Source organism: Aplidium turbinatum, chromosome 13 (assembly GCF_918807975.1).
Source record: "Aplidium turbinatum chromosome 13, kaAplTurb1.1, whole genome shotgun sequence".
In the NCBI taxonomy this organism is placed as follows: Eukaryota; Metazoa; Chordata; class Ascidiacea; order Aplousobranchia; family Polyclinidae; genus Aplidium; species Aplidium turbinatum.
In genome coordinates, this window is record NC_137484.1 from 19,182,542 (window position 1) to 19,206,943 (window position 24,402).

The 24,402-nt window shown below is 38.8% G+C and overlaps 1 protein-coding gene across 2 annotated transcripts in view; it reads right to left on the reverse strand.

Annotated features, from left to right (window-relative positions):
* The window catches only part of LOC145781578 (dynein axonemal heavy chain 12-like), a 59,181-nt gene that overhangs the window by 31,501 nt on the left and 3,278 nt on the right, over positions 1-24,402 (reverse strand). Inside the window, exons 4-32 of one of the 2 annotated variants that reach the window (XM_082593248.1) lie at positions 23,887-24,076; positions 23,530-23,605; positions 20,014-20,058; positions 19,276-19,434; positions 18,184-18,379; positions 16,802-16,936; positions 16,075-16,285; positions 15,238-15,398; positions 14,839-14,948; positions 13,911-14,017; positions 13,050-13,204; positions 11,777-11,983; positions 10,846-11,050; positions 9,958-10,124; positions 9,056-9,241; positions 8,124-8,324; positions 7,545-7,739; positions 6,842-6,963; positions 5,857-6,085; positions 5,414-5,518; positions 4,923-5,030; positions 4,191-4,311; positions 3,432-3,561; positions 2,799-2,943; positions 2,435-2,578; positions 1,890-2,036; positions 1,193-1,438; positions 697-926; positions 140-323 (exon numbers count right to left, since the gene is read on the reverse strand). In XM_082593248.1, coding sequence (XP_082449374.1) covers positions 140-323; positions 697-926; positions 1,193-1,438; positions 1,890-2,036; positions 2,435-2,578; positions 2,799-2,943; positions 3,432-3,561; positions 4,191-4,311; positions 4,923-5,030; positions 5,414-5,518; positions 5,857-6,085; positions 6,842-6,963; positions 7,545-7,739; positions 8,124-8,324; positions 9,056-9,241; positions 9,958-10,124; positions 10,846-11,050; positions 11,777-11,983; positions 13,050-13,204; positions 13,911-14,017; positions 14,839-14,948; positions 15,238-15,398; positions 16,075-16,285; positions 16,802-16,936; positions 18,184-18,379; positions 19,276-19,434; positions 20,014-20,058; positions 23,530-23,605; positions 23,887-24,076 — 4,617 coding nt within the window. The remainder of the gene's footprint in view (positions 1-139; positions 324-696; positions 927-1,192; positions 1,439-1,889; positions 2,037-2,434; positions 2,579-2,798; positions 2,944-3,431; positions 3,562-4,190; positions 4,312-4,922; positions 5,031-5,413; positions 5,519-5,856; positions 6,086-6,841; positions 6,964-7,544; positions 7,740-8,123; positions 8,325-9,055; positions 9,242-9,957; positions 10,125-10,845; positions 11,051-11,776; positions 11,984-13,049; positions 13,205-13,910; positions 14,018-14,838; positions 14,949-15,237; positions 15,399-16,074; positions 16,286-16,801; positions 16,937-18,183; positions 18,380-19,275; positions 19,435-20,013; positions 20,059-23,529; positions 23,606-23,886; positions 24,077-24,402) is intronic. The other variant, XM_082593250.1, reaches the window with a different exon arrangement.

A 24,402-nucleotide genomic window follows, 5' to 3' on the forward strand; every position in this document is an offset into this window, starting at 1 on the left:
GCGATAAATGATGCAAGAATACTAACTCTCCGACGTCTCAACAGCTTAAATTACAAGAAAAATACATAGTTCAATGTTGGAAAGCCTGTTAAGGACGCTATCACTATCAGCATTGAAATGACCTATCTGTGTTGCTTACCTCGTGTGAAACGTGGTCAAATTCACCAAACAATTGACCCATGGTGACGGATTTGGGATTAATCGTTTTAAAGATCACTTTCTCCTCTTCGTTGTGTCCTCTCTCGTTCATGAGGCACAAAGTGTCGGCCAAGACGTGAAGACATTTCGTCTTTCCGGCGAACGGATCACCAACCAACATAAACCTGAAGGGAAAAAATCAATGCAGAAGGATCTATTTAACTGTTCTTTTAATCTTTTGTTAATAGTTTTTCATGGGTGGTTGATTTCAACATAATATTCCGAATGCTTGAGAAGAATTATTTAATATTTCGAAACTTTGAAACTGGGAAGAAAACACCACACACAAAGCAGTGAAAAAACACATGCAGTTGTCAATTCACCATGGCATACGATTGTTGCTTGCAAATACGATCAAGTGACTATCGTTAGTGGATGTAGATCAATTCTTTGTGAAAGTGAAGGAACAAAACAACAGTTTTGATAATAAGGGTTAGTTTAATAAAAACACGCCCTTTTTATAAATTGAAAAAATGTATAATACTTGTCTTCACTCACCCGTGACGAACAACCAACATCTCGTAAGTTTGGATGATTTTTTCTAAGAAGACTGGAACAGGCTGAACCTTGTGGGTCTTGCAAGTAGCTCTAACAGCATCCAGGAATAATTCGTAATCCGCTTCCGGGAGGTCAATGCCAGGAAAGAGATCGGAGGTGATGCCACGGAAAAGAGGAATATCGTGGGATAGAAACTTCGGAAGATTTACATCCTGTATCGACCGAAGCAGCTGGAGAAAAGTTACGATGGTTCAGAATGATAACAATAATGATAATAATAATCATCATAATAATGACATTCATTTATCAATCTCATGCAAAGTTGATTTTGTTGTCCAATTTATACACAACCTTTTTTGAACGCTTTGGCGAAGAGTTTACGTTGCTGTATCATAACCGCATCACAGGCTGCAACATCATATTGTTCAAGACACAACTAAAAATTCGTGATTTTTGTACAACTTTCAACGAACCAAACGCCTTAAACTAAACCCACTAAGATGTCTTCATTTTCATCAGGAAACTTCAACTTCAAATTGCCAGCCGCAACCAGCACAGCTTTGACCGCTCTCATTCCGTAGTCGTAGTGGAACTGGGAAGATAACTGCTCCGAACAGAGCCGGTAGGTCATCACGATTTTGACCGAAAGATTCCTCGCATCCAGAAATCCGCAGGAGTACAAAGAGATCTCAGCGATCAGAGCGTAGTCCGGAACCATCATGGCGACAGTCCGGAAAAGGACCTGACCATCAAGATGTAAGTTAATGAAGATGAGAGATACAGTGAAAGCTGGTGTCTTTTGCCACTGCTCTCGCTTCTCGGTGGTACGGAAAGTACGGACATTATACCATGATGTATTATGATCCAAGTTACGCTTAGCATAGACAATACATCACCAACCATCACTTGCCCGTTTTAAGTCTGAACTTGGACCACCTGCAATCAACTTTTTGACTAATGAACTAATACATTCGATCAATACGCACAATGTACGATTGTACGCCTATAGGCTATTAACTTGACTAATTATATCACAGCAGGTCTTGATAGAATTCCAGCAAAGGTTTACTTCTTGAACAAAGGCTACACTGTTTTCTTATGTTTTGACGTTGAATCGACGTAGAACAACACTATTGTATTTGCAATAGTTTTTCTCACTTTTTGCTTGTTCTACAAACTTCCCCCAGACTAACCTTCAAGTTATCAGGAAGCTCAGACCTCCCAGCATAGCCCGGGTTCATGGTGATGGCAACGAAGCAATTGGGCTTGAGAGTTAATTCTGTTCCTTCGAAAATGAAGGTTTCAACGTGCATTTGAATCGCTCGCTGAATGCACAGCATCTGAAGAAAGATGGCTTTAAAAAAGAAAAACTCATAGTTAGCTTATCACCAACTGCACTATAATCTTCCATCGTTTCAGTGCAGCATGAGAAGGCCGAAAGTGCAGAACAACATGAAGTGGAAAAACCGCTAAACATTAATTTAAACATCGGTGAAAAGCGAATGATTGTCTTGAAATTCAAGAGTTTTTGCAGACTTGAAGCTTGCAGATCTATAGTACTGAATGTTTCACATGCCCAATAGAAATAAGAACCTTGTTTCGTGGTAAGCTAGCGGGTTTATGTGACAGCAATGAAGATATTTACTTGGGACACTCCTGAGCGATATACAAGTCAAATGTGATCCACTCAACGGAAAGAGAGTCAACGTCTTTGTTTCCGTTTCATTATTCAACATACCTGTTGAGCAATCACACTGAGAACTTCCAATTCAATTCTGTTGAACTCATCGAAGCAAGCCCAAGCGCCGGATGAAGCCAGCCCTTTGAAGAACTTCCCCATGGCCAAGTAATCCAGGCCGTCCGAACAGTTAAACACAACGCACTTGAAGACAGTTGAAGGCCAAATTAAATTAGACCAATCAGAATATTTCTCATATACCATATACCAAACTAAAACATATACCAAACTATTTATTTATACACTCAAGACATACCCTATGCAATGCATGCTATAAGCTGTAACGTCAAAAACATGCAATGAAAGATCACTGTGGTGTGAAACGAAGCAGTTTAACATAATTTAGAACCCATTTTGTATCCACTTGTACGGCTAGCGCCTTGGCGAGATCTTTTGTTGTCTCAGTTTTTCCGGTACCCGCTGGTCCTTCCGGGGCCCCACCCAGGTTGAGGTGAAACGCACCAACTAGTGTCCGATAGCATCGATCAGTGAGCGGTGTGATGACCAATCTGATGTAAAAATGGTTGATTTTCCATCGTTATTACGTCGTTTCAACGGAAAGATGAAAAAGGGTTATGTTGAAATAAACACTTCAAATCTCCTGTTTTTGACTTTGAATTACTTACGCTTCTGTAGGCTTCTGATATGACTCGCTGTGATTTCTACAATTGTTTTTATCTTAGCTAAATATAAGCCTGTTTTAATCTGCAAGTGGCAGTGTTTCCATAGATACCATTGAAACAACAAAAAAGGACAGATTGGTCAGTTAAACATTTTATTATCCTACTTATTATCTTGGACTTTTTACTGGTTCTTAAATAAAATTAAAAGATAAATATTTGCTACAGCAATGGGAACAAGGAACAACAGTAACCTACAGTAGATGGAGAGATTTCGAAAAAGTGTTTAAAGTATTTTAAACTGTAAGATTATCAAAGTCAAACTGGTACTGCATGACAACATTCAATCAACTTTTCGATACATCGTTATGACGTACCTGGGTGAATTCCCAAGATATTCGTACGCATACTTGACGTCGGCGTTGATGATGTGAGCTCTGGCCTCATCGTCCTGCCAGTAATATCGTAGCTGTGCCAGCCAGTTGAAATCGTTCTCAGCTGACACCTCTGCATGAATGACAACATCGATATTGTTATCTGATAATATCAGGGTTTTTTTATGTGAAACCACAAAAAATAGTTTAAAGCTCTCATAAAAAAAAATCAAGCAAGCTTGTCAATAAAATTGAACTTGAGTAATAGCAGGCTACATAAAATAGCAATTCATCTTTTCATACACACTGCAACACAGAGTGAAATTCCGTAAAAAACTGTTCACATTACACACAACAGGTACTGTTCAGTAAGTTCGCTAACACAAACACAGAGCAATTTCGTGTGATGAACTTTAGCTGCAGACTATGTTATACAGTATTCCCCGCTTATTAAGCCCAATTTGGTACGATGCGGAATTACTGAATGTATAGGAGTGGCCAAGAATCGTTCCACGCTTAATAAGCCCAAAATCGTCCGGTCCGGCGGCGGTTTAATAAACGGGGACTACTGTAATCGAAATGGCATTTTTAACCCTGTGCTTGTTGTCCATTTTCTCGTAAACCTAACCACATCGGTAAAACGGACACCTTGTGTGAACCGATAGTGGCCGCCTTAAGGAGTTTCTACTCTGCTCCAGAGTTTCCAGATGTTTTTAACAAAACAACGAAAAACAGCGGCACTGGCAACCCTTTCCTGCTCACCGTGGCTGATCATCTCCACAATGACGTCGCGAGCGTGCACGTCGATGGTGACAAGCGCTCCGAGCGTGATCCGCGTTTGCTTCGAAAGCTTTCCACGCACAAGATTGACAATGTGGCCGAGCTGGAGAGAAAATGGCGGATGAGAAAAAAACGTTGAACAAATTTTTATCTTTGATCTTTTTTTTCGCTTTGCGGTCGAATGGTGAGATTTTCTGACTGACGCACAAAAGGTCGTCGATTCGACACCTACCCAGAGGAGGTGTTTGCGTCTTGGCAAGATACGTAATAACATGGTTTACGAAACATTCCGGCAAGCAAATCCGCTTTTTTCACATTAAATCGAAAAAGTCTGCAAACGTTGAATCAATGGCAAAACGAGCAGATTTGCCAAGTGGAATGAACAACGTTGTTGTGAATCTTGTGTTCTTTACTGCACATATCCTGATGTGCACCACTCCGCAACTTGTCTGCTGTTTCAGACCAGGTGAGCAGAGCTTTATGCTCAATCATTTCTTTTACTGTTGATCTCATTAAGCAAGATTTTTATTGTTGCCCAAGCTTTTTTTACATTGGTTTAAAGTTTGTGGACGGTGAATTTATGTAAAAAAAATTCTGGGTGGGTGTTTCTGTGACATGGAACTAAATTAACCTGGCGTACACATTCAAACTACGTCAGCTGTGGTCAATGTCGCTTTAACATCAATTCATCCACTACAAACGAAATTAACGCACTTGCGTCTGCAGGTCATTGACGTAGCTTTTTAAGCCCTGCAGTCCATTGTTTTGCAGAGCATCGTGTACTTCAGAGGTCCAATGCATCTGTGAGACGTACAAGACCACCTGCAAGCAACAAACACTTCTGGTGAGAAACGCAGTTGAAATTGAACATGGCTAAAACTACTGTCGATAGCTAGAACTTGGAACATGATGATGCGGGAGCAGTAAAAATAAACTACACGCGTTATTATTGTCATGTACTGTATTATATAAACAGGCAAGGAATTATATAAACCAAACGAGAAGCATGGCAAAGAGCAGTGAAAACTGGCGGACTCCAACTCGATTGGACATACGTCAGCTGTTACCTTCTAAAGGTAGGATACATGGATGATGATGACGAGCTATATTAGAAATGATTTTTTTTTTACAAGGAAATAAAAATTTATTCGAGACAGCCGTTTCAAAAAATTTGCATGGAAAATAACACTAAGGTAGTAACATACTTGACCGGGCCAATCAGTGACCCAAACGTGGCGTTCCGTCAACGGATACGCTTCATCAGCTCGGATGATGACGTCACGCACTGACTCCAGCATGCCGTCCTCAACCTGGGATAGAATGTTCGTTAAGCGGAAAACAAGAAAAAATTTGATACTTTGAACAGTATGAAAAAAAACAATTCGTTCTAATGTTTTTTTAAACTATGCAATTATTAATGTAGTGATAGTTGGAAGTAATGTTGAGTTCAAACAAATGTCCGTTGCTCAGCTAAACAAATGTATTGTATAAATTTAGGTGTTTGCGCGACGCAAACCAGACATACATTGGTATGTCAACCAGACATTTGTTGACAAGGGCCGGGGAGCACTTGAACCCAAACCCAACAACTAAAAGTGCAATTAAAGAGCACATCGCACAGGGTAAGTAGACATATTTCTACTGATACCTCAAGAAGCCATTTTTCCACTTGACCTCTGGCAGCAGAGGTCGAAATGACATCGACAAGTTCCACTTTCTCTCCTTCACTGCTGAACATGGCGTTGATGTCAAGGTTATCAAGAAATTCGAGCTTTGCGATTCCTTCGAAACATTTCTTGAGATGAGGTTGAACTCGAGTGGGATCCTTCGTCTCTGATAGGATTTCAAGCATCTCGTCATTAGACAAGAAGAAGAACCTGAACAAACCGGTTTAGGTAAGAAATGGTACTGTACAATATATTGGTGGGAAGTCGCAGAAGAATGCTCAAAAGACAATGCTAGTTTCTTTTATTTTGTGTTATAGTCGTCATTTTATTTACGTTGAATATATGTAACTCGTGACCAGCGTCACTACATAATCACAGTTCAGCGTTTTCTGGTACAGACGTTGGAATTGATTACTACCGCACTGCGCGTGTAATCAATTGAGCATTCTGTACCACGTTCCTTAGTTGATTGTTTTGCGTTTCTTTCTTACTATATATTGCGTTGCTTTTATACACTGAGTCAGTAAGTAACAAGAGGTAAATGGTTTTCTCACTTGGTTGGCTATCGCTACAATTATTATTGTTTATTTTATATTAAACGTCTGGAAATACAACATTTTGGAAAACGTCATTTAACGTATACATTAACACTGCAGGTATCTGAATGATCCAATAACATCCCAGCAGCAAATCAATCCGTTTGTACATCAATTCAAGGTCTGCAGACATTAAATCAACGTAAAAAGGATTGGTTTTCTGACTGGGGCAAGTTGCTCTGTTTTTATCACAACATTGAAGTGATGTAAAAAGAACAGTTTGTGTTTTCCCGGGACGTTAGTCGAAGAAAAGAAGTGATTCTTCCACTTGCTCCTTTTAAAGAACGCCACAAAAAAGGGCTCAATAACGAAATGGCAACATCAGAACAGGTCGAAACAACGCAAGTCACAACATCTCAGAAGAGCATACCTTGAAAAAAAAAGTCGCTTCTTTTCCAGGTAAGCATTGAGACCTTTGTTGATCTTTTCAAGGTGTGCATTGCTGTCGATGAATCTCTCGAGTAATCCGTTCATGGAAGTCGCAGCCATTACCTGGGTGAAAATGATGCGACAATTGCTTCCACTGGACTTCAATACTTTGCGCTACAATTCTGTACCTGCTGTGAATCTCAAACAGCACAGTGCATCATCTACTGTGGCGTTCTCGGACGTGCAAACATGTGGATCTCATAGACCCTAACGCTGCGGCGCTGTGATGGGACAGTCAGCCTCGTGTGCACTGTTGTCTCACAAGCAAGAACACTTGTATAATGTCATGCATCCCAGTTGGCAAACTCCGTCTTTTTAACCTTTATTCAACGGATGAAAACGTCTGTTGAACGTTGCAAGCAATGTACTGAAAAAGGGCAGACTTTGCTGTCTTGGATCAAATTTAAGCAATAAAAGTAGATATGACACGCTTAACTATGCAAACTTACGCTTAACTTGCAAACAATTTGCAAATTTACATTTACAAAGTTGCAAATGCAACAGAAACTGCTGAGAACTTGAAGCTTGTACTCGGATATTCAGTCATATGTTACTTGACTTAAAACTCAGCCTTAGAGGAATAAAATACACAATTCAAATGAAAATCACATGAAACTGTGAAAACATTCATGGTCACAACTCACGTGAGGATCATGAAAGACGTATTTCATGATTTCCTTCCAATTTTGGTCAACAGTTTGAAAAAGTCTCCCTTCCTCCGGCATCTGATGCATGATGTCCTCGGAACTGAAGATTGGTTCAAGATAGAGCCACTGGGCTTGGACTTTGAGCCACTCATCCAGAATGTCTTGGACGCCTAAAAGTTTCTCTTCCCAACTCTGAAGTAACAAAAAAAACACAAATAAAACAAGAAGGAAACTTGCAAAGCGATCATCTGCGCAACTAGAGCCTTAAAACGCAAGACATAAAACGCAAAACGAGAAACGCACCGTAAAAACATAAACTTGTGAAATGTACATAAACAAAAAATACGCAATTCAATTTCGTGAAACGATTTTGTTTTCATTTTGACAATTGAAGTTTTTTTGAAACATTTTTTTAAATCTACGAAACATCTTGTATATGTTAGTCTTGCCAGCAATTGCAAAGTCATTTCCGGTGCTAATCCTCGCTCAAAATATGTGCGTTTTATTTCACTATTTTAAGTAACAGTAAAACAACAGCAACTCTCTATGCAACGCCGTGGAACAAATTCATCATACCTTGGTCTCTTCTTCGAAAGGTTTGATGAATGGAGATCCTCTCATGGTCTGGGTCTTCACGATTTGGTCCTCCAGCAGAGTCTGGATCTCATCCAGAGAAGATAGAATCGCCACACCGGAATCTCTGTAGGTCGATGTATGGAAAACCACGTGTGCCCAATCGTCCTTCATCTTTGTAAGAGCTTTTTCCAACGAAAATTCCTGAAAAAGTTAAAAACACAATTTTATCGTTTAGCTCCATGCTGAAACTTCATGCACCTGTCTCTGTGAATCAAATGTTGATTTCTAATTTGGAAAACAGCGTTTCTTTACATTTTAACGGCTAGAGTTCCAGGAATGCTCGGGGTTAGCGAGTTTTTAAATCTTTCGTTTCCTGGTTTTTCCACCGCTGAGTATTCCACCAACATCACTTGAAGCATAATGAGTTTTTATGCAGTATTGAGCACGACTCTTCGTCAATAAAGTTCGTTCACGATTTGGCGACAAATCTGTAAATGCTTTGAGCTTTCTACACAATTAACACATGAAAAATGGATCATTGAGCTCAGATGGATCTCTGCTCTGTTATTCTTGCTGTACCCAGCTATTTATATCATTGAGTAATCCCGTTTGTTTCCCGGGTTCCAGTTTTTTTTTTCATTTTCTTGGCTTGATGAAAATTTGGAAAATCAAAAACCTTCTGTTAACTGAAGGAGCATAATTTTTGATAAAAAAACTTTGAAATAGCTTGATCTGTCACCTCCCAGTTATGGATCATTAGGGTTATCGGTAGTCTACATACGTTTATTTCGACTACGCCTTTATTTTTTTATTACTTTATCAATCTACTTCCCAAAGAAACCTTTTCCGACTACTTTTTTACCAACTCCAAGCAATGTTGATACAATGTAACAATGCCAGTTTATTATTGCCTGGACACAAGCAGTGTATACCTTGCTCGCAGCGCTGCTGATGGCTTCAAAATCCGACATGTAGTTTTCAAGATTCATCTTGAGCATTTTCCTCAAAGTTGTTCCTGCATCCGGAGTGAGATCCTCCTCGTAGATCTTTGACATTTCGATCCAATGACGCTTTCGGATGCCGGGATTGCAAAGCGTTGAAATTAAAGGAATGTTTCTCTGAAAAAAATCAAAACCAATCTCAAGTCTCTCAATGAAGAAAAACCAAAGTGCAACCGGAATAATATTGTTTGTCCTTCAAATGAACGAATGATAGAAACTCAGCATTGAGACGTGATCAAATAACATCTGTTTTAGTTAAAAAATGAATATGCTACGAGAACGAAAGCAAACACCTCCGCGTGATTGCCCCCGCAAGTACCAATCCATCAAAACTGAACCCGTTAAAAGTGCCACCATCATGCATAAAACATCATGGCAAGATTAAACCACCATGTATTTCCAAAAGTTCTATGAGTCTTAGCCTATCGTACGCAAGAAAAAAAGCGTCATTAAAAGTCACCACCGTGGTGGAGAGGAATATGCGCTAATTAAGCGATTTCTCTACACCCTGTACAAATGTACATCTACAAAATTGTTCGCAACACATCATGTTGTTAGACAGATAATTGCACCTGACAGAAGTATTCCTATGAGCTTTCACTTTTGAAAAGAAGAGCTTGTCTATCAACGCCCAAAGACCGTAAAGAAGTTTAATAGACTAGCGTTGAGTTAATAAAAGACAACAAAATAAGCAAACTAATTATGAACGTAACAACAAAAAGCAACAAAACAAACAGAGCTGTTTTGGGAACAGATCTTCGAGAGATTTTCTTGAAGCAATCATCCAAGAACGGGCATCACCACAATTTTTTTGCAAATATTTGAAAGTTTACCTTGAATTCTTTGATGTCACTCATGATCTCTTCACACAGCACCAACATGACACTTTTCTTTTCCTCATCTTCTTCTTTATTTTCGTCTTCTCTGAGCTTCTTCCTCGGAGCTTGCTTTCGCTTCATTTCCTTTAGCTTCTTCTCTTTCATGGAGAATGTCTTGTTTGCTGTGATCAAACAATCTTTATTTCAGTAGAACTTCATACGCTGTGCAGTGCACAAAAGCAAAATGTAGAATGCAACACTTTTATCCAAGTTGAAGGTTAAGTGTGAAGAGATCGGAAAATATCACGCAATTATCTGAGTCAAGCTGTTTTGTTCTCACACGGGAGACATTGAGGTTATTAATATTTTTTTTTTTTATTTGCAATCAGACTCAAAGTCCATAGAATTCAAATTTTTAACAGTCATTACACAAAATATCAGACTAATACAACAAAATGAAACCGTACAGAATTAAATACAGCGGGCACAATGTCCTAGCATCCGCCATGACCAAATTGGAGAAATTCGAGCAACGAATTCCAACGGAAAAAAAAATCTTCATTCAAGTTGTCGTTCTGTGTTGTTTCTGTGAGAACAACTAAACATAAAAATTCCTTTCCAAGCACTTTCACCAATATTCATAATGCTTGGTTTTTTTTATATAGCGCTGTATCCATCGCAGAATGCGTTGCTCCTCAGCGCTTTACAAAGCAGACAGTGTCAATGCAGCCGTATAGAGGCGCAACTGAGTACATTATTACCCGAATCCATTCTATTGCTGAGTGCCAGGCAAGAATAAGATTCAGTACAACTATTAAAAAGTTTTTGGTATGACCCGACAGGGAATCGAACCCATGCCTATCGTTTCAGAGGCGGACACACTAACCACTAAGCCTACCTCACCTTTGTACACTTCCCTCCAGTACTCATCCACTTCAGCTTCAATGACTTCGCTATCCAGTCGGAGGAATTCACCGTCCATCCATTTCTTCTCTGCTTTCTGCCACTTGAGCACATTTCCGTACATCTTCTGATAAGGCTCAATGCCCGTTTGGATCTCATCCACCACTGGGTAGGTGGAGAGATCCCACTTGAATAAACCCTCCTCCTGTAAATAAAAATGAATTATTGTTTTTATCGATGGATGGAACAGGTAGTAACTTAACTGAGGTCGATAACTGTTTACATTCGGTTGTCTACAAAAAGTGGCCTAAAAATACTATGGGGTATAGCACGTCTTACGTTGAGTTTGATGAATTGTGGAAATCTTTATTCTCGGACTGAGAAGGCTTTTTAAAAGCTTGATTTCTTAGTATTTTTGCATTGTTGCAGTTACTTTGAATCACCAACGTACTGTAGGCTCAGTCACCTCGCTTGACAGAGTGAATTTTCCGCTAAAAGTGTATACTGTAAATTATTCCATCTACGAACGGCCGCTGAACGGAAATCTGTCCTTAAAATAAGTTGCCCAAACGCACACCCTGAGAGTCGAACCAGCGCCACGTGATCTTGTCATTTCTTTGTTCATGAAGTTGAGGAGCTATGACGTAATTTTGTCGCCTTTCGATGGATTGTAATCAAAAGTGCTATCCAGATTTTTCATACAAAAAAGTAATTATCTTGGTGTGTACATTGAAATCGCCATCTTGTTGCAAATGCCGGACAGTGAAAAGGCAAGCAAGGCTCAGATTGTTCTCCATTGCTGCAACGCTGACAAAACGAATATAACACAAACTATCCTGAAATGTTGAATGCGGTGCTGGGACCGATGGCAACGAAAGATTACAAGGTGAAAAAAACACGAAAGATGCAGGAGAAATACATATCAACTGACCTTGTTGATGTAGGCGATTTGTTCTTCTATGTCAGCCACTCTCTTCTGGACGATCCTCGTGTCGTTCACGTACTGCTGCATCATGTCCAGTTCGCCGCATTCCGTGAACTCCGCGGCACGCCGGGAAAGTTTTTCGAGTTCCAACGTCACTCGTTCTCTCTTAGCAAGTAGCTCTCTCTCGCGGGAGAGTTTTGCGTTTTCGATCAACTGAAAAAGAAAAAGGTTCCAGAATATTCGGTTGAATGAAGTGATTCCGTAGTTACAAAGTGGGAACAACGCAGTTAGTAGGGGGCGTTGTGTACTTTCGTGATTTTTTCGTGCTAAAAGTGTTTTTTTCTTGATTTACCTTCAGACTTATTGAAAGATGAAAAAAATTGGGTTTCAGGTTTTTTGGCTCCATGGGGAAGGGGCCAGGGGCCCCAATGCCAATCTGGTCGCAAATCATTTTATTGCGTACTTCAACTCTAAAATTAGGTTTACATTTGCTGAATGTAATGTTTTGTTTGTGTGCAATGTAGTTAATTCAATATGACAAGTCAAAAGTTCAAAATTACGATAAACAAACAAAAAAAATTTAAAACATTTTTACGATATTCTCGATGTCACTCAAAAACAGTTAAAAATCTTCAGTCACGTTTGTTTATCGTTAAATATATGAAATGTAGATTTTGAAATCAAAGTTTTTCATAAATACTGCCACTGATATGAGCATTTTAAGACAAAAGTATTGTTTTGTTGAGGCTAGCATGATGCAGAGAGGCCCATTTTAGGGTTTTTCGCCATAGACAATATGATCAATCGCCATCTCCGCTTGCAGCAGATTGCGCATCAATATGGGTTATCTGTTTTCATGAGTCACGGTTTTTAGCTAGCTCGCCCAGTGTCGTCAAATTGAGTTCGGTCCATGCCTGGATGTTGTAATGCCATCGCCTTGGTGGTCAGACTCTTTTTCTCTTTCCGTTAACTTTATCTTCGCTCTCTCTTTCCGGTAACTCTATCGTTAACTTTTCCGTTAACTTATTTTGCACAAAGTTGGTTTTCTGAAAAATTGCCAAATTCTTTTCCCAAACTAAGGCCATGACTGTGACGATTTAACGAGATAATTCCTAGCCAGTTCGTAGGTTATTTTTACATTGGTCAAACGTTTGCAAACGTTGAACCAATGTACAAATGATTGATTTGTTGGCTGGGTTGCAGCTGAACGCAAAACTAGAAACAAACTGACCAGTTGTGAACACAACAAAAGTGAATGCAAAAAATATCAGACATTCACCTCATCATTTTCTTCGAATATTGGACCGATCTGCTGGGGCCAAGTGAGAACCGTAGAGTTTAAGTCAATATCCTCCGGGCTGAAAAAATACACGTCCAGCAAGTAGTCGAGTCTCACATGGCTTTCCTTGATGCGCTCATTCAACTCCCTGGTGCCTGTGAAAGAATGTGATTTTTTTAAGAGCGGTGCAACTCACAAGAGTACAACAGCCGTCCACCGGTCACCGCAGTCGAGTAGAAGTCCTGAAATAATAATAATGGTAGGCCATGGCCATAGTTTATTAAGGTCGCTGTAGGCCTACAACTGCTATGGTCATTTAGCGACAGGGTTCATTTTCAATATTATATCATATTTATGGTGTCACCTTGTTTTTTTTTCTGTCGATGATGCAACAAAGCGAACTCTCTACTTTACCAAAACTCTACTCTGCCAAAACTACATCATTCTACCTTTTTCTAGACCTCTGCTATGTTTGGCTTATATTGTTAATTCCAAAGTAACAATATAACATCAAACTAGCCTTTTAGTATTACGGTAACAACACACCAGGGTCTTGTAAACACTTGAACGACGTAACATTACATTTAAACACTAGAGTCAGACATTCACAACTTGTGGATTAAACGCTGCAGTTCTGGAACGTGAACTTTGCCAAGAGGAAACAGCAGTTTGAAAGACCTGATGATGACCTACGATATAAGGAGAGAGTGCGACGTACAAAGTTCTGTGACGATATAGAAAGGCTTAGGCTTTGAGCAGCTGGAAGATGACAAATTAAGATCAGACGTTATTTCTTTGTGTTGTTAAGTCATCTGTTGGAAAGAAAAAAGGAGCAAAAAAATAAAAAAAAAACTCACGCACCAGTCGCCCTTGCTTCGTTCACAAACTCCATAATCTCCATGATTTCTTCAGTGTCTTCTGGAGCTTTTAAGCATCTTTCTTTCATTTCTTCGAATCTCAAACAAATGCTAGAATAAAGGAAAGCCGTAAAATGAGTGACAACGCAATGACAGTTATATGCTGCCGCGACGTAACATTGATTCGTCGTTTTCAGCGAAAGTGTACGCAATTACATCAACTGCCCCGTTGCAAGACGCTTTCCAGTGATAATTTATCACTGAAGGAAATAACTTAGCCTAAATTTTGTAAATAAGCCTTTGGTTTAGCACATTTTGAGAAAACTGAACCAGGTCACCTCCAGTTCAATACCATCATTATAGATAACTGTTTCCATGAGAGAGTGACTCGACGATCTTCTACGCCTTCAGGGCTACGGTCTTTCGCACTCTCTCATTGAATGCATTGCACACTGTACGCTTTTTTTTATGTACGTTTCGCATCCAAACAAAAATAAAATGACCATCCATCCTTATATGTACATAATCTAAAACTACAGTGCTGTACAATAATTTACTCCATTTCGTGGGTCGTCTCTTTTAAATTTTGTTGTTGTTAGCTTTGGTGCAGTAAAACCAGGTAGCAAAATATGTCATTTTTAAATTATTTCAACGTTTGAATGAGAATATCAGATTTTAATCACACTCGGCGTTCGGCACTAACAAGAGTAGGATGGCCAGTTCCTTTCTCTCGTATGGCGCAGTACTTTTGTATACAAAAAAAAAGAAATCAAATATGAATCAAAGGATATCTGTCGTAGAACTATTAGCTTCTAATTTTATTCGAAATAAACAGCGTGGACCGAACGGAAAATGCAAGCACGGCCTACTACATGATTCCGTGGGTCACGATGCAAGTTATTCAACATTCAACTCCATAAAGATATCTTCACCTTTCATTGTCATCCCGGTGGTCACGTGCCAGGCGATTGAGCAGCGTGTCAGAATGTTGGCGCGCAAACTCAACGAGTGTGTGCTTGAGATCTCCACAGTCAAGGCGGACCTGCAATGAAGAGAAGAATTTCTTGAATTCACCATCGAGGCTTACAGCTAGTGACGTCACGTCCATCAAAAAGACATTGCAACCGTTTTTTGCATGTTATTGCGTCGCAAAAACATCATATTTACATATTTGAAAATGACAATTTTTTTCGGCGATAGCAAAAACCATCCTTTGAATGAACGTCCAATTGCTGGAACAAAAGGGATCTTTCTGCTGAAGACCGATAGTTTGGTTGGGTGGCTGACACATTTGAAGTTATTTCTAAAGTCATTGCCGAACAAATACTTGCCATGCTGAAGCGCACTACACTGTCAAGTTCCTTGATCTCAGTTGCTACCTCACGGAACTGTTCGATGAATGCGCAGTACTCCTCAAAAGTGTGCTCTTCATCCATGAACTGTTCTATTGATTTAGCAGCATCCCCGTCGACGAGGTAACCGTATTTCTTTGCTAAATAATGAATACAAGGTATTAGTCCTACAACTAAAAAATAAAACGTTTAATACCAAACATTATCCGGATTAGTGAAACCAGAATCCACCTTTGTCTGGCAATGAGAGATAGATCTCACATTAGGCCACAGCAATGGCATTACAATAAAGGCATTGAATTCGTTCCTGTTTAGAACTTTATATTTTAAGAATTGATTGCAGGTGACAGTGCAGTTTGCTTCGTGCCTTTGCCTCTATGCTTCACCGCTGTACAACGCAGACAGTTTCAGTGCAGAACTGTAAAAGTAATGCAAAAAGTGCGGACTGCAGTGATATACTGTACAAAAAAATATATTTTTTAAAATTATTTTACGAGTTTGACGATAAATGCATTAGATCAGGGCTTCTCAAAATTTTGGTTTCTTAAACTTTTTTATTATGCTACCCCATTTCAAAAAATAAATTGTTGTGCACTTGGTGGGCAGTTTCTAGCGTAAACTACCCACTGTATCCCTATATCTAACGTGTTTGGCGGCCTTAAAATTGCGATTTGCGGGCCCCTTCGGGGTCGCGACCAAAATTTGAGAAGCTCTGTATCAGATAATTTTCACCGCCACAGAGCAATTCTGAGTAGCACCATTAAGTAGTTAACTCTATGTTTTAAGGTGAAAAAAGCAAGTAAAACGTATTTGTACCACACATGTTCAAGTGCTTCTGGACTTGTTTGAAGTTACTCTTAAGGGATCGCTTCAGAGTAGCAGCGGCTTTCCTCGTCAGGCGTTCATCTATGTCTGTATTTACGTATTCTGACGCTACAGCATCAGAAAGCCAGGATTGGATGGTAGGCACGCTGTGCATGCTTTCACTAATGGTGTTGGTCACATAAAGGATAGCGTCTTCCAAATCCTGACGACATTCAACAATTTTTTTACCATTTGCTGCAACAATGAACAGTCAAGAAGTGTGCGTTGATTAAAATATAAAATCCAAGAAACGGTTTTTGATCCTGATATGAAGATTCTGTCAATTTGATGACTGGAAAAGAATACCTTACTCCCCCGTGATTTCTTGGCAAGCTTCTTCATTGCCGTGTTACAAACATAACATAATTGACAGATAAACGATGCTGATACATATCAGTGGAATCCGCTCAATAAATCCACTTCGGTCCAAAGCGATTATGGATTGATTAAGCGGTGGGTGTCATATTTAATAGTATAACATTTAAAAGGGCCCAGTCTTCCAAGGTGACAGTGTAAACGGAACTTACATTTCAAATTTCCTCAAAGATTTAAAAATTACCTTTTTATTCTCCAGTTCAGTACAACTTCCTTCAGTATCGAGCAACTAAATAGCCATTTGTCCAAACTATGACACTTGTTAACCGTTTGAGGGCAATTTACAACATGTTAATAACTGAACCTGATAAGTTGGAAAGAAGTCCATAGAACCATCGTCATAGGTCAGCTCCATCTTAATCATTGGGAGGAGGTACCTGTTTCTACTCTCAAATAGCGACATCCAGTGGTAAAGGGAACGTCTCACAAGATCTTTCAGCTGTTAAAAAAATGATTTAGAACTCAAAAGGGAAATTTCAAACAATTTCGGTACAAAAATTTATTGAGCTGTGTTTGTAGGGCATGATGTAAAAAAATTTAAATCACGTTTTCTAGCATGTAAGCCGACTGCGAGATAAGCAAATAACCTTTTGGCAAAATCCAAACGCCGTGGTTTGGTTTTGGTTGGTTTTGAATTTTGAATCTTCATCCTCGGACTGACAAGGCCTTGATAGATTATTCCTGGTAGTTTCGCATACTTGTAGAGGTTTTTGACGCAAGATCGGTTACCGAGATTGAAAAAGTGAAGTTTTTCGATTGTTGAAATGTTGTTGCCAGGGAATTATTCCATCCATTAGGTGCCGCTAAATAGAAAGCAGTCCTTAGAATGCGTTGCTCAAGCGCACACGACGAGAGTCGAACCAGTGCCGCTTGATCATGAAGCTTCTACGTTCACGAAGTCACGCGCCAACCAACTGAGCTATCGGGGTAGGTTTCTTGATTCCAAAGTCTGGCTGCTTTTGTACGGCAAACCACAGTAATTGCGGTAGCCTCCTCGCCCAGATTTAAAATTGTCATTTGCTTTTTTTTTCGCAAAAAATAACAAGGCTATTGTCCTCCAGACAAGAAATATGTCGAAATATATTGGCCCTTGTTGTTCCTATTTCTTTAGTGCAGATAAGTTGAAATTTTGTAAAAGGGACAACTTACTTGAATTGAACCAATTAACACCGGTTGAGGAGAAGGTTAAGTTAGTTTTGTACTTTTGTTAAATTTCTAACACAATGGACAGCGACTGCGGCGTTATCGCGAGATATATTGTGTCAGAAATAACAGAATCGACACAATACAGCCAGTAGACATGCTGAAAACAACCTCAACTGGCTACGTAAAACTAACAGCTTTGTTCATTTTGCCATTGCCTTGAATGAAGATAATGTTCTTGCAGTGTACAACAAAATAAGTAATTTCACAAATGTAGATGCAAACAACCTATTTCAGCTTGATGCTGCGAATTCCCTGTGGTAGTAGCGGATTATACCAGCTTTCGGAACACAAATTCCTAGTCATTTGCATTGTGCAATGACGAATCCGTCATTGCACATGACATGACAACTCATTGTAGTATTACAAAAAAAACAACATTGCCAGCATCAATACATAATAGTACGAGCAGCAGATTTACAACGGCATTAGAATGAAGCCTACTTTACATCAGCCAATCGCACAAAGAACGCTGTCAGGTACCTGGTTCGAAAGGAGCGTGGTCACGCACGCGTAGAACGAATCCAACTTGTCCTTCCTGATCTTTGTGAACTTGGCGTCGTCGACAAATACGTTGATGACTCTTGGATACCACCTCTGCATCAGCCTCTCTTCTGTCCTGTCGCATTGTATTGTGACGTGGTTCTTTAGTCCCTCAATGTCTAGCGGACCCTCGTCTCTGTGTGGTAGCGACATCAACAACTTAATCATAATGCATTTATCCTAGCTAAAAACTTCTTCGGTTTAGTTTAACGACTCAAAATCTTGGAATCAATGCAAAACATTTTGTTAGCTGGGATGTACAACAAAGCAGTGGTGGATATCCCTAGCGTTTGAGAATCATGGTCTTCGTAAAAACGCTAACTTTGTGATCTTAAAACAGTACCCTAAGCTGCCATTTATATATATAAAAAAATTCAGCATCCTTCCACAGACTAGTCCTACCAACGGCATAAGTATTTTCTGGCTACATTAGAAGCGATGTTTGTAGCAATTAGGCATATATATTTCATAATTTATACTTGTAAAAGACTTTATGCAAACAATGCAAATGCATGTCTAAATGTACAGTATAAGTTGCAACGGCCTCAACATGCATGCGTACTTGCAGTAAGATGGTCAAAGCATCTTAAGTCTTGAGCATGAACCTTTCCTATTCAAGCTGTGTTATGAGTACAGTTACGGACAGGACCTTGGAGTATACTACGTACTATGTAGCTTACCAACAACTGGTATAAACCAAATGCTCAACAATTCGTTTCTCTATGGTGGTTTCGCAGTGTAGTTTGGTAGCCTACAACAGTTTTGCTGTGGGTAGAAAAAGGCGTGGGCATCGGCCTCAGAGTACAACGAAGCATGAAAGAAGAAAATAGGGTCCATGCAATGCCTAATTGAAAAGGTTCTGAAAATACGTTTTCAATGAGTTTCTCAAGACTATGTTGCCAAGGGTTCACCGGTTTCACACTTTCTTGGGTTTAATTCAAACATGTGTGATTTGAATAACCTAGAAAGTGCCGATCAACTAATAACAAGTTACTCTGATTATATTTTTGCAGCAGACAATTAATAGGTCACCTGATTTTTCCCAAATCCACCATGAGGAGTTTCTGAAGATCTGTTTGACACATTTGCAGTACCGCCTGCATTGAGGAGTGAGTTATCCACAGATTGTTGCTAATGGCAGCGCGGGATTTGACAAACCTCTCATGCCATGGACTTGAGTAATCCATTGCGCTAAAATTAAACATTGTACCAATATCAGTTGTCAATATTAAAGTGCAGTGATGAACGATTGAAGGCGTTAGACCACGTTTCGTTTCCACGGTCAGTAATATGCTAACCTGTACATGTGCAACGGAACATGCCGTTCGTAAAATAGAGATTGAAACCAATGCGTTTGAGTAGAAAAATACCAAAAATAAACGAGAGGCAATCTGGCATGTTCCTTTAAAATGCTGACCGGTTACCGCAAACAACATGGAGAAGTCTGGATCGTGGTTTAAAGTGGCAGTTAATGTTAAATCCAAGCTCGAATATCGCATTAACAAAAACAACAAAAAAAACCTCTTTGAAAATTGTTTTGAACTGTGGTAACTTTACCGTATTATTTCTACCAGAAGTCTTGCAACTTTTTATGATCTCACCCCTTTCAAACTTAGATATCTAGCTTCAGCTATCTTCAACTAAACTGACCCATAGGCTACAGTGTTTTATAGCATTTTAAACAACAGATAAATGGTAGCCTGTAGTAGGACTAAACCTGACTGACACCTACTGATACAAGCATTGCTTCGTATTTACAAAGAAAATTACCTTATTTCTACATCTCCATAAAGTCTTTGAGCCAGATATTTATTTCTGCAAAATTAAAAAACTGCCTAAGTGTAGCCTACTTATAAGTTCTAACTCAATGACAAGCTCTTATAAACTATTCCTGTTTTCTGGATGAAGAGAAATCAAAAATCATCAAAGGGTAATTGAAATATAATGAATTTGACCGTAAAATTGCAGCCTGAATAAAAACATAACGCAAAAACTGAGGAAGTAAACTCGACTCAGCGAATACTTGGACAAATACACTATTATTTTGATCGTCAGTACTAACATTCGGTCGTTCAATAACACTGGTCTACACAAAATTTCAGGTTTGGGTTTTGACAACTCATTTTAGCTAATTTTGGGGCGCTGAATCCGAAAATGAACTCAGATTTTCTCTATCACATCACGTTTTTGAGATATGAAATATCCCTAATTTTTGAAAAAAATCAATTTTGCCCCCCCTCTGTTGTCAAAACAAGGAATTCTGATGCAATAAACACTGTTTTACCTGCAATAATCTAGCTTTAATTAGCAAACAAGCATTCTATATTATATTCACACAAATTTGCGTTGTCTTTATTAAAATTTCATGCCTTGGAATAAAAAATAGGCATGCAAAAGAGCAACTATAATAACATCAAACGCTACATTATGCTGACGAACATGTCGATAGGACAGTGACAAGGTATTATCTGAATTATAGCCTACAGTTCACACAATATGCACATAGACATTCCAATGGAATGCAGAAATTTTGAAGACACACACAAAAATAGCAAAGTGCCAAAATAAAGATTGACTCAAAGGATTGACTTGGGCAGGGCGAGTTCAGAAACAGTCAAAAAAAGAGCTTTCATAAAATATGAACTCTTCACTTATATATAAGCTTAAAATGCTCTTTTGAGGAACTTTCTTTTATGAGCAGCATCTGGAATTTCTCTTTTAAAACTCCAGCAATAGTCGGCCATCATATGACAATCCCACCGACCTTGATAACGTTCCTCCATAATTTTAATATCCTGGTGGAAACGTTCACCCTGTTCTTCACTAACTTTCCCAAGGTTTTCTGGAAACTCATCCGCATGGCTCTTCAAATAGTGAACTTTGATGCTCATCCTGCTTCCCAAACCTTCAAAACTAAGCAGTAGCTCCCTTAAGAGATCTTTATAATTTTCTGCTTTTCTTTTTCCCAAAAAAATTCTCACAACAGCACCGAAAGCATTCCAAGCTCTAGCCTCGAATGGCAACATTGATTTTACAAAATTTTCATCCTTTAACATTTGCCTGATTTGTGGTCCATTGAAAATCCCAGCTCTTTTTTTCTCTTCACTGAGACCGGGAAAAGCATAACATATATACTTAAAACACTCTCCTTCATGATCTAAAGCTTTTACATATTGTTTCATGAGACCAAGTTTGATGTGAAGAGGAGGCAAGAGGATCTTTTTGATATCAAGTAACTGATCACGTATGATATTTTTGTGTCCAGGTGTCAAGGTGAGCCTTGGAGGCCACTCTTCTTTGTTCCAGTGCTGATACTTGGCCCTGCTGTCCCAGTAGCATAGGAAACATGGGTATTTGGTGTAGCCATTTTGTTGCCCCAGCAAAAAGTTCACCATTTTGAAATCTACACAGATGAGCCAACCATGCTCATGGTACTTTAACTTTTCAAGAACGGTTTTGATGTTCTGATACTCTTCTTTCATTGTCACCGAATGTCCTGTCGGAATAGAACCGTACACGTTACAATTGTGAAGTAGAACACACTTCAAACTTCGTTTGGAGCTATCAACGAAAAGTCTCCATTCGTCTGCATGATACTGTGGTAGTCCCATTTCTAGAAGAAGCCCTTCTATATTGTTGCAATAAACGAAATCATTGTAGGAAGCAAAATATGGAAGCAGTTCTTCTTCTCGTTTGCGATAAAATGTCACGCTTGTACCAGCTTTGAGAAGTTTCCTTTCCTGTAGCCTTGATGCCAATAACTCCGCAGATTGCTTAGGCAAATACAAATCTCTCACTAAATCATTTAGTTCCATCTGATTAAACTGAGAAGGCTTGTCTGACAGATCCTCGGGTGCTGGCTGAAAAATTTCACTTTCTCCTTCACTAAACGATGCTTCTGAAGAAGAAATAGTCTCTTCGTGTAGTTCTGGAAGTGATGTAAATACTTGCAGTGGCTTTTTATCACTGTGAGGAACTGGCCGCAATGCCGAATCCAGATTTGGATATTTCAAACGATGTTTACTCTTTTTGTTATACCCTTTCACACTAACAAGACAAAAATAACAATGGTCAACATGATTTCGTTCCTCTCGCCAAATCATGGGCATTCCAAATTTCATTTGTGAACCTTTTTCTTGCGACCAACTTCTCAGACATTCAATGCAGGTCTTGCACACTTTATGAGGAGCCCAGCTTTTATCCTGGTCCCCCAAATTGACTTTAAAGTAAGCAAGATATGCCCTTTTTACAATCGTGGTAACATTGCATTGTTGAGACTTCAACATGAAGCATCCCCAAATGTAACAAAATATATCCGGATCATTACAACATTTTCTTTTTTTGCTGGAAGCAGACATAGCTTGAGATCAAATACAACCTTTCTTTGTTAGTAATTTTCTAAGAGCAACTTTTTCCACAGAAACACCATTATACCAAAAACTCTAACCGACTCGAACTCAAACTTATAAAGTATGAAAATATCTTTTCCTTCTACAGACCACTTTTCAGCTTGAACTCTGATGTTGGTCTGTACAATGTACATGTGCTTTATGAAACTTCTAAATAAATCTTCCTTACTAAGCAAGAATTTATTACTAAGTCAAATCTACTCCCACCAGCTGTCTTCCTACGATATTCCATCTGCACAGAGATAGCAGCTGACCCACAGATAATGCCTGAGAAACCAAGACAGGGAGTTCAAGCCAGCATGGAAAAACTCAACGCTACCAATCTCCACTATGTCCTATTACGATTATCATAACAGGAATTTTTTTTTTATTTTAGAGGAAATCTGATCCAATTTATGAATTTAGTGTAAAAATATCTCTATGTTTGAAAGTTTATAGCTGTCAGAAAATAATTATATTTGACATTTTACTGCACTAAAAAGGGTAAAATTGGTCAATTTCATAAAATAATGGCAACGATAGAAAGAAAACTTGATGTGATAGAGAAAATCTGAGTTCATTTTCGGATTCAGCGCCCCAAAATTAGCCAAAATCAGTTGTCAAAACCCAAACCTGAAAAAAAAAGTTGAAATTTGTAGACCAGTGTAATCAATATGGTCGATAAACAGGAGCTATAGGCTACTGTGTAGTCTAAAATTAAATCCATTCAGTTAATGTTTTCTACCTTGTTTTGGTGGCTATTTTTACTCTCGCCAAAGTCATAACAACAAAAAGCAACCGTGATTACCCTCATGCGACATGAGGGTACACCGGTACAATATGTCACATAACATTGTAGGTGAACCCACGACAATATGAAGTCAAAGATTGTACTCACACCGGTTCTTTCGGCGGAGGTCCAGCTTCTTCTTGCTCCAGTCCAGAGACATTCGGCTTTAGTAAAACGTGTTGAACTGAAAGATAAAACAAAATGATTGACACAAACTGCAACTTAATCGCATTGAACTTTATTTGTTGCTAAATTATTTTAGATATGAGATTGAGGTAGGATTTAACGATCCCAGAAGTATTTTTCAATAAACGCACAGGTAGCAAAATACGTCCTTTTTAATTGGAATTTAAAAGGGATCAGATCGGTTAACTTGAAAAATTTTTAAGGTTAATAAAATAATGTCACATGCAGCAAACCAATAGCCAACTATCTACCAGCACTAAAAGATATTTTTTTCTATACCCATAGATTTCCGAATGCTTTTTTCGTAGTCACTTGTAACTTCCACAAATATCTGGTTTATTTGGCTGATCTGCTCTTTGGTCCTTCGTAAATGCAGAGGTACTTTCTTCAGCATAGCCTCTAACCATTTTTTTTGTATGGGAACCACTGGTCCAGACTCAACACACTTCTTCATATACATGTACAGTTGCTGAATCAAAAATAGACTTTCAAAAAGCAATTTTTTAGCTGAAGTAATTGCATATATTCTTGCATGGGTTACAGTATAAAATACAGCTGTTTAGAATAATTTTTGGTCGGAACTAAATTCTTTACAATGGACGTGAAACTCAGCCAAGTTGAAACCAAAATAAAATATAACATATGTTGCATCAAAACAAAACAGTAGGCTAGGCTACATATCAAAGTGTTTTGCATTTCTAGCCTACACTCGTAAGCCTGAGTAATTGATAAATGATAATTTTCATTTTGAACTCAAAATGAAAAAAATTGCTTTTTTTTCTAAATGAATGGAAA